The following is a 13,622-nucleotide window of genomic DNA, read 5'->3' as shown; positions in this document are numbered from 1 at the left end:
TCATAGAAAATCACATCAAATCAAAAGATGCAAACAGTTTATCGATTCAAAAGTTTGATTTTACAATACTAATTTTACGTATAACTCTCTAAGATTCAAGAAGCATAAGAGAATTACAATCATATTGGACATTCTATGAATTTATGGTATACTTTAGACGATATACTCCTGTAGTTTCAATACTACGTTTTGTTTCGTCTCCGGGATGTTTATATTAAATTCAACCAAAGAGGTTAAATTTAATATAATTTTTTGTATATGAGAAAAACATCAACCAGAAAATGAAAATCACTATATGAGGGATATGAGGATTTAGACCAAGGAATAGACTAATATCATTCGCATTCAGCGCTAAACCACATTATTTTTAAGAAAACTTGTCCACTAAGTTTCATTAAAATATCACACATATTGACCGGCATAGGCGGCTTGAAGCAAACTGGAAAGTCGGAATCACTATATCGGGTATATTGGGGATTTACTCGAAAACATATTTGCTATTAGAGACCACCGGTAAGCTGAATTTCTTATATTAGGTATATGGGAGCTAGGTTTAGTATTGACCTATTACTTTGATTGAATCAATTTTTGTTATATGAACCTATTTTCACACTGTGTGGTTGTTGTAGCGATTATCTAATCCCCGCTTGGGTGGTAAGGTTCGGGTTGGTTGTCATCGAAGTCATCTAACGGGAGACCCAGGAAACGTGCTGTTTCGAGGGGCTGTTAGATGAGTGGGACTCGCTGGGCATTCAAAGAGGTGGTTAGAGTCATTTGGGGACTCTTTCCACGCTGGACATATATTTGGTACGTCGAAGTAGATTCTGAATAAGTAGGAGTTTTACCTGCTACAGTATCCAGAACGAAGTTGCGCAAGGGTCACTCTAGATTCACTTGGTAAATCAAGCTCTTCGTCTGCAATGGGTGGTGGTTTGACTCCACGTACGCCATTCACTGAGAGGGACTCGGTGAAAGTGTTAGTGGCACCTCTTGATGTTAATAGGAGGCGGCTCCGCTTCAAGCAGACGACAGCAAAGATTGTTTCTTCGACAAGATCGCAGCAGAACAGCTTGGAGAGGAGCTCATTATGTTCCTTGACCGGAAGCATGCTGGCCTCGTGGTTCAAATGTTCAACCGGAGACATCAAGAGGAATCCTCTAATAGTCCGGAGTGCAGTATGCAGTGCGGGAAAGGAGAAATAGACGTTTACTTTTGAACACATGCCATCAATTCCATTACCCGACGTCAATAAAATGAAAATTCCTTCTGGTGGTTAAGACAGTTTCGAATTATAGAAGTTAAATACTAACGGGGAGAAAACACTACCCAGCACCCCTGTTTAATTCTTCTTAATTTACAGTTTTGACTTCGAAACAGTACGGATGATTGCCGACCGCTCAGGTAGTTAATGGTCCACCTCTTCAGTCCTGGAGGGAGCGTTGATTGCTCTATGTCCTCAAGTAGCATTGTATGATTGAATGTGTCCAAAGCTTTTGACAAGTCCAACGCTACAAGGATCGTCCTCTCACAGGGTGACTTTTGGTTTAGGCCATGAATTATCTGGACGTTTATGACACTAATTGCAGTGGTAGTGCTGTGCACTTTGCGATAGCCATGTTGTCTGCTAGACCCAGGTGGTGAGTGAACGTCGGGAGTAGCAAGACCTCAAGTGTCTTTATTACTGGGGAAAGGGGAGTTATTGGGCGATAAGAGTCCTCTTGGTTGAGGGGTTTTCCAGGTTTCAGTAGTGGGACCACTCTTCCGACTTTCCCTACGGGTATTTGAAGAGTGGTCAGCAACAGGTTGAGGATCTTGGTTAGGTAGCTTACGCCCGTCCATCCTAGAAGTTTTAGAATTAAAATGTTTATTCCATCTGGTCGCAGTAGTGAGTTTGCAACATGGGACCACATAACTTGTGTTCCCCTCGCTGCATGTCTTAAAGCCTGAGCAGGTCTTAAGATGGCTCCATCCAGTGCATGTATTACACCTAACCAAGGTGGAATTTGGGGCAAATACAGCAGAAAAATTGTTCCGAGCCCGTGTTGGACTCAATGCCAGAATGGGTCAGAAGGGAGAAGGGAGTTTGGGAGATATATATATTAAAACTATAAGGGGCGGGACAACGCTCACTGGTAAAAAGAGTTTCAAACCACAGATGTCCTTCCCTAAAACGATTCGTTGTACCAAATTAGAGTTTTGTATCTTTATTCTCTAATTTCTACTCAAGTTACAGCATGTACGGACAGACAACTACTCTGTAGCTACATGTTGCGAGTATAAAAACTGACTTTGAATCTTTTTACTGTTGAAGAAGCCTTTTGTAGCACAAAAATTATTTATACAATACAATCTAGTCTCCCTGAATGCTTACCATCACTGGGACGCTGTCTTGATGGAGTTTTAACTTTAGAAGAAGAAACGCTTTCTTCAGTGTCATTTGATGGCGGCGATGGTTTTGAAATTTTTTTAGGCTTTTTTCGCAACTCCGCGAAATTATGCTTGTTCCACGAGCGCCGTTTTTTCGATCCACAATAATAACGGTATTTTCTTTTCTTCGCTAAAGACCAAATATAATCACCTGAACAATCCAACATATGCCGATACAAATCCAAAGTTCCATTACATCTGCGAGTGCACTTGGAGCATTTTGTAGAAATTAAAGATGCCTCCTTATATTTGGGATGCATTTTTGACGGTGCCGTAAAAAGGGAATTCGACGATTGCATACTATTAGATGGTGATCCGGTATTAATGTCTAAAGTAGTTTTTGTATCAGTGTCACACTCATCTGTGGTTGTGCTATGTTTTACACTGTAAACATTTAAAGTGCAACTATTTAAAGTCGATTGTATACTATCAGAAGAGTCATCATCTCCTGTTGAACCTGTTAACAGTTTTCGACTAATGTGAATCAATTCATTCTTTTTCCAACCAATTTTACGTACAATATTCGAGTTATTGTAACTTTCATTGCCATAATAACTGAGTGCTCGAGTAGGTATAAATAAGTGACATAGCGAGTTTCCTGCCAATAACTCACGTCCAACAACCTCATAGTGAGTAGAAAGAACGTGCGAATGGCGAAACATTTTATGCTCCTCCAATGATTTTAACTTCTCGAACTTCGCGCCACAACACATACAGAGATAACATCGTGGCCGCGCCCATTCTCCACTCAATACAAGCTGTGTTTGATTAAAAAGAGGCTCGTGATTAGGTGAAAGTTGTAGTATGGAAAAAAAGGTTTCATCGACAAATGATTGATTCAGAATGTTATACGATCCATCCTCCTCACTATTTGGCATATGTGATAATATTCCAAACTCATCGTTTTCGATTTTGATTATTGCTTGCTCATTTTGTTCCAAAATGATGTGAGGTAATAAGCGCATGTCCAGAATATAATTAAGTTGTTCATTTATACGTTGCTTTTCTTCTCGTATAGTTTCATTGGAATGGGAACCAACATTTAAAATATATTGTTGTATTTCGTGTTTTCGCCGCATAGACAGTTGAGTCCACATATCCAGTTTTGATAAATCGCGCAGTCCCAGCATTGGTTGTTTCATTTTCTTTACTATTTTTCCACCTTCATTTATTAACTTAAATTTCTTGACACTATCCCACTTCCACTTCCAAGAATGCTTTGTATGTGGTCTCCGAATTTTGGATAAAGCCACATCGCCACCATACTGTTCTGCAGTTAAGAGCGTTGGAAAAGCTGTAGTTGTTGACAGACTTGTGGCAGCATGAATCTCACTATCTATAATATTTCGATCACCTGGGACAATAGGACTTTCAGCTACCGTACTTTTAATAGTTGGCATTTGATGTTTAATCAAAGAAATAGATGGATTCATATTAATGGCACTGCCCACATTTCCCGAAAGCTTCCCATCCAAAAAATATAATAGATTATGTCGAACATTTGAAACCACATCTCTGTAAAAGTTTTCATCAAATACACTGGACAAGATTTCCGTTCTTGTCGGCATACGAAAAACCACTTCGGCATCACCACTCTCTCTGATGGCATTTTTTCCAGATTTATTACGAGCTTTAACTGCTGTCATATAAACAGATGGCTGATCAGGCTTGAGTATAGAATCTGAGAGGATACTATCTTTTCGGGAACGAATACCTTTTCTGCTATTGGGTAGTCGATTTTGTGCTAGTCCTAATCTAGATAAAATTGGTTCTTCAGCACCCATTATTGTATTAGAATTCGTAGGGATAGGGTCTTCAGTAGATGTAGTCGCAATGCTAATAGCATTGACATTCTTTTGTGCTTTAGAACAACGCGGTTTTGTCAGTTTAAATTTGTCTCGACAACTCTTTTCAATATCATACTTTTCCGATATAGTTAAATCATAATCTTTGCTTTTTAAACTATCATCTGTCTGTTGTGTATCCTTATGAATGGTTTGCAAGTGTTGGGACAATTTAGAAATATTTGGAAAGCGTTGTACACATGTTTTACACCCAAAATATTTGTCCGGATGGCAATCAATGAAATGAATGAAAAGATCGTTTAAATCCTTAATCGATGCTTCAATTTGATTAGTCCTAGATCGTTTGCAGTATGTACATCCCGGATATTTGGCTACTACGATGCCGCATGAATCTCTTCGCTGTTTCTTTGGATCGCTTAGTACTGCCACCTGTGAATTGCGGCCACTACATCTGCGATTCTTATGTTGAATGTGAAACTTTTCTACATGTTTCAATTGCATTTTGTAGGACGTGAACTTTTTATCACAGTACAAGCAAAGAATTCTTATACTTTCTTCAACAGATGAAGTGCAGTCGTCGAATTCCTGATGATTCGAACCAACGTTGTCACAGACAGTTCCAGTATATTGTTTGTTCCACAAATTTATTCCATCTACTCCTTTTTCGTCTTTATGGGAACTACTATTACTATATTGGTTTTTAATTTCAAAACTCAAATTGTTTGTTTTAAGTTTCTCTATAAATCCACTTAATCGGTTTAGAGGCAAACTACACATAATGGAAACCGAGGACTTATTTTCTTCCTTTTTAGGGCAAGACTCGTTCAATCTTTCATCTTTATCCAAGTAAATAAGTTTCTTTTTCTTCTGACAACTTCGTTTTGATGACATTTTACTGTCGGGACTTATTTTCTTGCGATTTGTTTGTTCCTCAGAGACTTTGAATATATCCGAACTGCTTCGCAATCCAAAGCGAGACATTTTGTAGATCCGCAATGATGCCGTTTAGCTGTAACAAAAAATTAAATATATTTATTGAACATACATATATATATATATGCAAGTAAGAAACATCTTTTTTTAACTTTACAAATTATCTTGAAATTGCGAAGCCTTTTAAATTTATCCAAAAATATTTACAAAAATTAGAAATTTTAATACAACTTCAATCAACTAATTTATAAGAAGTGTTTCAGAAGTCTATGTTACATATGTATATGTGTCTTAAAATCTCATCCACAGTTCGAGTTCCATGGGTGCTTAATACATACAAAAAAATAAAACTTTGTTATGGAAGTATAAAACAATCGTTGAAAATTTCATCGCAGAAAGGGAGTAAGCTCTACTGATTTGTATACAAAACAGTTTTTTGTAAGTCTTATAAACTTGTAAACGTTTAGTATAATTAAAAAAAATTTTATATATATTTTTACACTCTCGCTACATGCTGCCACAGAGTGTAATAGTTTTGTTCACCTAACTGTTGTTTGTATGACCTAAAACTAGTCGAGATAAAAATAGTTATGCATATTTAAATGATCAGGATGACCAGACGAGTTGATATCCGGGAGACCGTCTGTCCGTCCGTCTGTCTCGATAACTTAAGCAAAAAGTGTACACGTGTTCCTTCGCAACCACAAAAATAAAACTGGATTTTGGTACAGCGGATCGCAGTAAGCGCATTTTCATAAAGTGGGTGTATCTCCACCCACTAATAGGTTTAATGTTCATATCTCACTAATCTCTATATCCTTTCGGTATCTTCCCAGACGGTGTGACGCTGGGTGAAACGGGATGACTACGACGCCTACTCCCCCTTTAACGGTTATGTTGAAAACTACTAAAAGTGGGATAACTCAATAAATAAATGCGTCAACTACATTAAATCCCTCACCCGAAAAGTACAAAAATCATAAGAGCCGGTGACAAAATTGGACAAAGAGTGTTATTTGAAATCGTATATCTCAGAAACTACTGCACCTATTTCAAATTCAAATTTGGTACACAACACTATCCTGACATCTTTGTTTTACAGTGTGAAAATGAGCGAAATAGGAATCTTACATAACAATATGTAAAATTCCATCGTATTCTTTTACTTTACATTATACAAATCTAACAACAATGAAGTCATCGGAATAAAGTTTTGCACAAATAGTACTACCCATTAACCCCATATACCTATTGTAAGAATTACAAACTTGCGGTCTGCTTTAATGTGTAAAATATATTAGTAAAATTGAAATTCTGAATATTTTATTTATTTATTTATTTAAACGCCAATCGGCAATATACATAGATATAATAAAGAATTCAAGTATTATACAAAAGTAGCTGGGGTATATTAGTGTAATATCTGGAAATTATTCAAATAATTGTAAGTTAATATGTAATTCAGACTTGATTTAGATGTAATTCAGACGAGCAGGTGTCTCTTGGTGTTTTCGGTAAAAGCAGCGTATGTTCCTCCATAGAAATCAATTTCACCTTGAAGTGAATTTACTAATTTAGCCAGTCTATTCTGAGGACCATGGATAACATAATTTTTCTTGGATTTCGATGTTTTTAGTAATCTATTTCGTTAGGATCTCATGAGCATCAGTGATTTATTGACTAATTTGTAGAAAAAGCAGAGGTCAGCGACAGAATTTACTCTGCACCTTTTCAACTTTATCGATTGTCGTGTTAGTGTAGGGAGTGAAGCCAGGATTCCGAAATACATACAACGTCGTACTGGTTAGCCGCTAATGCTGTTTGAAATGTTGAGAGTTTTGTACGCAGACCTCTGACGTTCTGGTAGCACAGGTGGACGTAAGATACTTTCTTCTTGCTCGTTGAGCGAACGAAAAATTTCTTTTAACGATTCTTGGGACACCATGGATATATTTAATTGTGTTACTGTCATCACCGCTCTTCACGATTGAATCAAGCTCTTGACGCAAATTTTTCAGATGAAGTTGTTGAGAGGGAGTTAGATAAGTCTTGAAAATAAAACCTGAGTTTTCGTCTGTTGGTCTGTATTTGATAATGGAAAGTGCATCGGCTGCTGAGCGGGTGGTAATGTGAAGAGGACGTGTACGTCCAGGTGTAGGACGACCCAGTCTACGTAACTTGAGTTCAGTGGCCTCATCCTTGAGACTGGGAGGCAAAGCTGTGACTAACTTTGTTCTGTCATCCTCTAAACGGTCCTTTCCAGCAGTTTTATCAGACTCAGGAATATTTAGGGCAATCACGTTGGTTTCACGGCGTTTTCGTTCCGACAGTTCAGTGAAAAACTCTTCCTGGCTGGTAGGCAGCGTCATATCTACGTTTAGCTTGTCTTCAACTGATGTAAGTTTGTCATCCAGGCAGAACATTGATTTGATAGCGAGACGTTTTGTTCTGACAGTTTGCTTACCTCTTTTCTTAAGTCCTTGATTTCACTTAGAACTGATTTTTTTAGGTCCCTGAACTCACGTTCATTATTATTTGTTGTAAAACGTTCAAAGTCTCTCTTGAGTAAGGTTTCAATATCCTTTGACGGTGGCGGATCATCTGATGCATCCTCATCGGAATCCAATAAATCACATGTCTTAACACTAATGTCACTTGCACATGAGTCACAGTTCCAAGCTGTTCCTTTTTTCTTAATGCTGTTGGCGATGGATTTAAACTCATCGGATGAAAGGTTGGTGCACTTTGAGTGAAACCAACGTCGACAAGCCGCACATTGAATACTTGGCTGCGTTTTATCCCGGATTATGTCTGAGCTATAACCACAAATCTGTTGTGTTGTATTTACTTTTTTGGGTGGCATTTTGTAAGTAAACGATACAGGAAAATAAGATATAATGTTTGTTATGCTTTTTATTATTACACCTCACAATATTACGTCGCACACACCTTTCTTTGTTGTACGAACTTCAATTATGGTTCAATATCAAAATTTAATATACTATAGTTTAATGCCGAAAATATGTGAAATCGAGTCTAGCAGACTCTAAAATAATATGAGTTAGCGCTGAATATGAACAAAATTGGTATACTAAATTTAATTCCTTTAATTCAGTTTGTATCATCTATATCTGATTTGAGGTTTATTATACTCTCGCAACCTGTTGCTACAGAGTATAATAGTTTTGTTCACCTAAAGGTTGTTTGTATCACCTAAAACTAATCGAGTTAGATATAGGGCTATGTATATATAAATGATCAGGATGAAGAGACGAGTTGAAATCCGGGTGACTGTCTGTCCGTCCGTCTGTCCGTCCGTGCAAGCTGTAACTTGAGTAAAAATTGAGATATCTTTATGAAACTTGGTAGACATGTTTGTGGGTACCGTGAGACGGTTGGTATTGCAGATGGGCGTAATCGGACCACTGCCACGCCCACAAAACGCCATTAATCAAAAACAAATAAATTACCCTAACTAAGCTCCGCAATAAGATATAAGACTGTTATTTGGTACACAGGATCACATTAGGGAGGGGCATCTGCAGTTAAAATTTTTTTTTAAAAATAGGCGTGGTCCCGCCTCTAATAAGAGGTGGGAGTGGAGTCCTTAAATACCTAATAAAATTATTTTCGAGTTTTCAGTTGATTTAAAACAGTTTATCAAGGTCAATATGTGCGATAATTTACAAAAATTCAGTGCTCTTTAACCACTTAATTAAGTGCTTTCCTAACCACTGGCTGAATATAAATAAAATCGGCCTTTATCGGCATGCGCACCTTCAGTTAATTTTCGTCCCTTTGCTTGAGTTCATATCTCTTATACCTCAGTAGAAGCTATCTAAATTTATTAAGTGAGAATATATTAATTAGCATTATGTCATTCGTTAATGCAAATTATGGATATACTACTTCCCACAGAACTAATATGATGAATATTGAGATTTGTGTTAGTTGTTGTATTGATTTTAATATAAATATGTATATTTAATATACATATCCATATACACAAAAATTACATATCACGTTGCTTGTCTGGGGTAAAATCCTAAACTATTGAACCGATTTTAGTAAAATTTAGCACAATATGTCTAATTTGATTCAACTTAAAAGATAGGATAGTTTATGCCTCAATTATGTTAAGACAAAACAATTTATAATTAAAAAAAATAGATTTCAAATCATAAGCATGTGTTCAAAATTCATGTTAGAATTATTGACATATTTTATTACTTCAAAACAAAATAAAATAACAACACAAAGTCTTTAGTAAACTTAGCCCATCCCACAAACACTTTAAGTTTCCATACTTTTTTGTCCTTCAAATTTAATATTATATGAAGAAAAAATGGTTATACTTTAGACATTCTTTGATATATTTCTTAATTTTAAATAATTGAACTTTAATAAAGTAAATAAGGTGATATGTTATTGCAGAACCGAACGATGATACTCTCGCAAAGGCTTTATATGAAGACTTTGTTAGAACAGAAAAAAGGGAAGGGGCAATCAAATTTTCAGGTGATTATAAAACTATTAGCTTCACATATTCTATTACTCTGTAAATATAACCTGTTGTTCACAGTAATGTCACCATAAAATTGCATTATTTTAAATAACAAAAATTCTGTTTTGACAACTACTTGTATATTACGAAATAATTTGTTTTGATCATGTCATCTTTGGTAATGAACTATTTTCAGTTTGAGAGTATATGGTTGGCCCGTTTGAAAATTTTAATACCTGAACTATTTGTTTAAAATAAGGTTAATCACTAAGAAGGTACAAAAGTTATAAAACTTAATTAATCATGAAAGGAAACAAGTTTGATAATAACAATTAATTGTAACATTTCTGAATAAATAAGGACGCAGTTTAAAATGCTATTATTAACACAAACCTTTGCAATTAATGTTTAAGTAAAATGAATATTCTACTACTATATTATTATACACATACACACGTTTTTAATTTAATTAATAAAGTATAGTGAAATGACTTGGAATGGGGCTGTCCATCGAGATGACAACGAAAAAATAATATATGGTTCGCTATGTCGGCCGAAAAAAGGATTCCGGAGTAGCGCGCAGTATCGTTGTCGTAGTCGGGTGTTGACGTAGCACTCAGGCCTGTTGATGAAAAGAATGTGGTGAATCCAAAGAATTGTGTTGAAGACAGGTATGATATCTTCCTGCATGGTTTAATCCTGTTAGTTTTCTCAGGTGTGGTGTGTTTTATTAAGGTGTGCCTAGTAATACACATATTAGCTGTAAAAGTTATATGTATTTCTTCGAGCTGCTGGTGGAGCAGCCGAGGGCACGAATATTAGCTGTAAGATGCGATTTTGGTTTTAATCGTAGTTTGTATTTTGATGTACATAGATTAAAGCTTGAGATAAGTAACTTATTTTGCATATTCATTTTATTTATCATGTTGACGACTTTTTATTGTATTATATATGCGGTCTTTTTATTTATTCATTTTATTGGCGGTTATTTACAATTTATTGATTATCGACTTATTTAGAATGGCCAGAATGGGAGACCTTTTGAGAACCTGCCTTGAGGTTAGGGCTGTCAGTTTGTCATAGTTTTGTAATTTCTAGTTACTTTTTTTTAAGGTTTTTACAACTGATTATCATAATCCATATGAGAAGCGCTTAGATAGATGCGATAAGAGCGAACTTTGCTTTTGTAAATCTAGATGCGTCACTGTATCGCATTGTGGCGTGTGCGAAATCCTAGCGAAATTTTGCCACAGAGGATAAAATGTACCTCTTTGTTATAGTGGATAATTCGGATATTAGTAGACAGTAGTGGATGAAAAGTGGTCAGATATCGGATTCCATTGGATACCCAGTGTTTTTGTTGTACATTTCTTTTCAAATTTTAGGAAAGTAGGATACAACATTTTTTTTTTTTTGAAATATACCATATTCATGTGATTTGATTAAATTACATATATTTGTACCATTTTTTGTTCTAGTAGTTCCGGCTTTGAAGAAATCTTCACAATACTGATTTTCTGGGGTCTTAATTAAATTCCCTTAATTGTGAATTATGGTATTCTTTTGAATTTTAGTCAAGTTGAGTTGTTGATGTGGAAACTGGTTCTGTAACTAGTCCACTTAGAATCTAACCGAATATAGTATTTTATAAAGGGTAGTTAAACTTTTTTCAAAACCTTCAACAATTATTACCGGTATTAGGTCGCTGCATACTAGTATATCTATTTGAGCGGGGTGTTGCAGTTGGCATCTGCTATCTTTAGGTGTAAAACGTTTTGCCAATGCTTGCCATTTATGTACATATTATGCAGGGTCCCAATTGTCTGTGGGAATGTTTTGGGTCGATTGAATTGTTTATTTAGATATTGCAATAAATTGCAATATTTAGTTTATTAATTTATATTGTGTTCGTATATCTTATAAAAACAACACATACGGACGAATAGAAAATCCATTAGAAAATGTCTGCGTACAAGGTACATAAGTCTTCCTACGAATTATTCTTAAAATTTAATAGGAAGTCTGATATTCTCAACGTTTTAAAACTTCCCCTAAGGGTTTTGGCATGGAATAGACAAGCTTAGAGGTTTCTATGGAAGGGATATAAGTACATCCTTGAGCATATATATTGAGGTAATTGTGTGTTGGCGGATTTTACGTCCCAGTGAATCTCATATGCGCTTTTTGGGATTAAAATCAGGTGGTGTTTGAAGCTGCTTGGGAACGTTGTAGAGTAGATAAATCTCAACTATGTCTGCTGTATGATTCGGGTAGTTATCCTGTAGAAAATAAAAGTCGCATCCAAGACAATGTTCCAAATTTTTCCGCTCTTTGATTCAAATTTATTTTTAAGATATTAAGGTATGCATGTTGTTGTTGTAGTAATTCTGCCGAGTATACAGTTCTTGGCTGGATAAAAATCCGGGTCCTTTCCGGTTACGTAGACCCGACTGTCGTGGGAACGGTTAAGGTATGCATATTTAACCATGGTGGATTCTATAAATTCATTTGGTTTACATAATTACCAGCTATGCACGCCCATATCATTGCTTTTTCACCACCGTTCCTCACAGTACGCATCAATATTTCCTTATCGAGTGTCGTGTCCGTTTTTTCGCCATAAAATCATTCTTAACTTTCTACCAAAACTCCCGGGGTGTTCGACTTGACCATAAAGCCTCCTTTTTAATTTTGCGAATCGAATGGTGTCAGTGCAGAGGGATGCAGAGGATTTCTTACCATTTTGATCAATTCTGGATGCAGTAATTCGATGGTTTTGCTTCACACTTTACAAAACGTTACGAGATTCACGCTGTGCTAGTATTTTTTGCCGCCCTGGAGGCGCCGAGATACAAAACGCCAGTATGTTTGTAATTTTTTTATTAATCTTTGTATGAAAGAATGTATTCCTTCTTCGAAAAATTTAACCATTATTTCCCTTTCAGAGAAGCTTATTTCTTCTCTTTTAGGCGAGATTCCATCTTCTAAATTTAATAACCAAATCTTTTAAAATTACTACTTTTACGAAAACAAGTATTACTATCACTTTTCCGCCCTTTTTACGTTTGGTTATTACGTAGGGAATATCCCCATTTTACTACTTGTACGCAGCCTTTTCTTTTTAAAACTATGGTGTCAGATTTTCATTGCTTTAAATGCTATGAGATTATGCAATATACTAGTAATATAGCATATGATTATGCTCTAAAATTTAGTATATAAAAGTTATTTTTAACAAAAAAAAAGGGATAAGTGTACGCAGACTTTTTCTGGCGGGTATACATATGTACAATTTTTTTCGAAAGTTGACAGACTATACAATTTGGTAACATTTCAGATCACATGAATAAACCTACGATTTTTGATAGATTTGCAGCAAACAAATTTGGATTTGTTGTTTTTATTCATGTCATTCAAGCAACATACATAATTACGCCTTTTCTAAATAATTGAGACAGGCATGTCGCCGGAAAACAGTAAATATGTGTATTAACATGTAGATTTCGCGGATTTTATACTCTCGCAATATGTTGCACAGAGTATAATGTGGTTGTTTGCAACACATAAAACTAATCGAGATAGTTATAAAATTATATATTTCTAATTTATCATTCTGACGAGACTAGTTGAATTCTAGATTCCGAGCGATAACATGTGAAACAAGTAAGGAAGTTCCAAGTTCGGGTGTAACCGAACATTTTATACTCTCGCAACTTGCAAGGGTCATGAAATCCCGGGAAATGACTTCAGGTGTTGGCAACATTTTATATTAAAAGTGAAAGAATCAAATAGAATCTAAAACTGTGTTATATAGGCAGTAGGCGTGGTTGTATTCGGATTTCGTCCATTTTCGCACTATAACATAGAAATATAAGAAGAATGTTATGTACCGAATTTGGTTGAAATCGGTTAAGCAGATCGCAAGATATGGGTTTCCACCTAAAAGTGGGCGG

At 35.7% G+C, this 13,622-nt stretch overlaps 1 protein-coding gene across 1 annotated transcript in view; it reads right to left on the bottom strand.

Annotated features, from left to right (window-relative positions):
• LOC106623859 (uncharacterized) overlaps nt 1-13,622 on the bottom strand; it is a 29,732-nt gene that overhangs the window by 8,897 nt on the left and 7,213 nt on the right. The window contains exon 2 of the mRNA XM_014243484.3: nt 2,372-5,241. Coding sequence (XP_014098959.2) covers nt 2,372-5,213 — 2,842 coding nt within the window. The 5' untranslated portion in view covers nt 5,214-5,241. The remainder of the gene's footprint in view (nt 1-2,371; nt 5,242-13,622) is intronic.

The sequence above is a fragment of the Bactrocera oleae genome, chromosome 5, assembly GCF_042242935.1.
Source record: "Bactrocera oleae isolate idBacOlea1 chromosome 5, idBacOlea1, whole genome shotgun sequence".
NCBI classification, from domain to species: Eukaryota; Metazoa; Arthropoda; class Insecta; order Diptera; family Tephritidae; genus Bactrocera; species Bactrocera oleae.
This window is presented reverse-complemented; position numbering and strand designations above follow the sequence as displayed.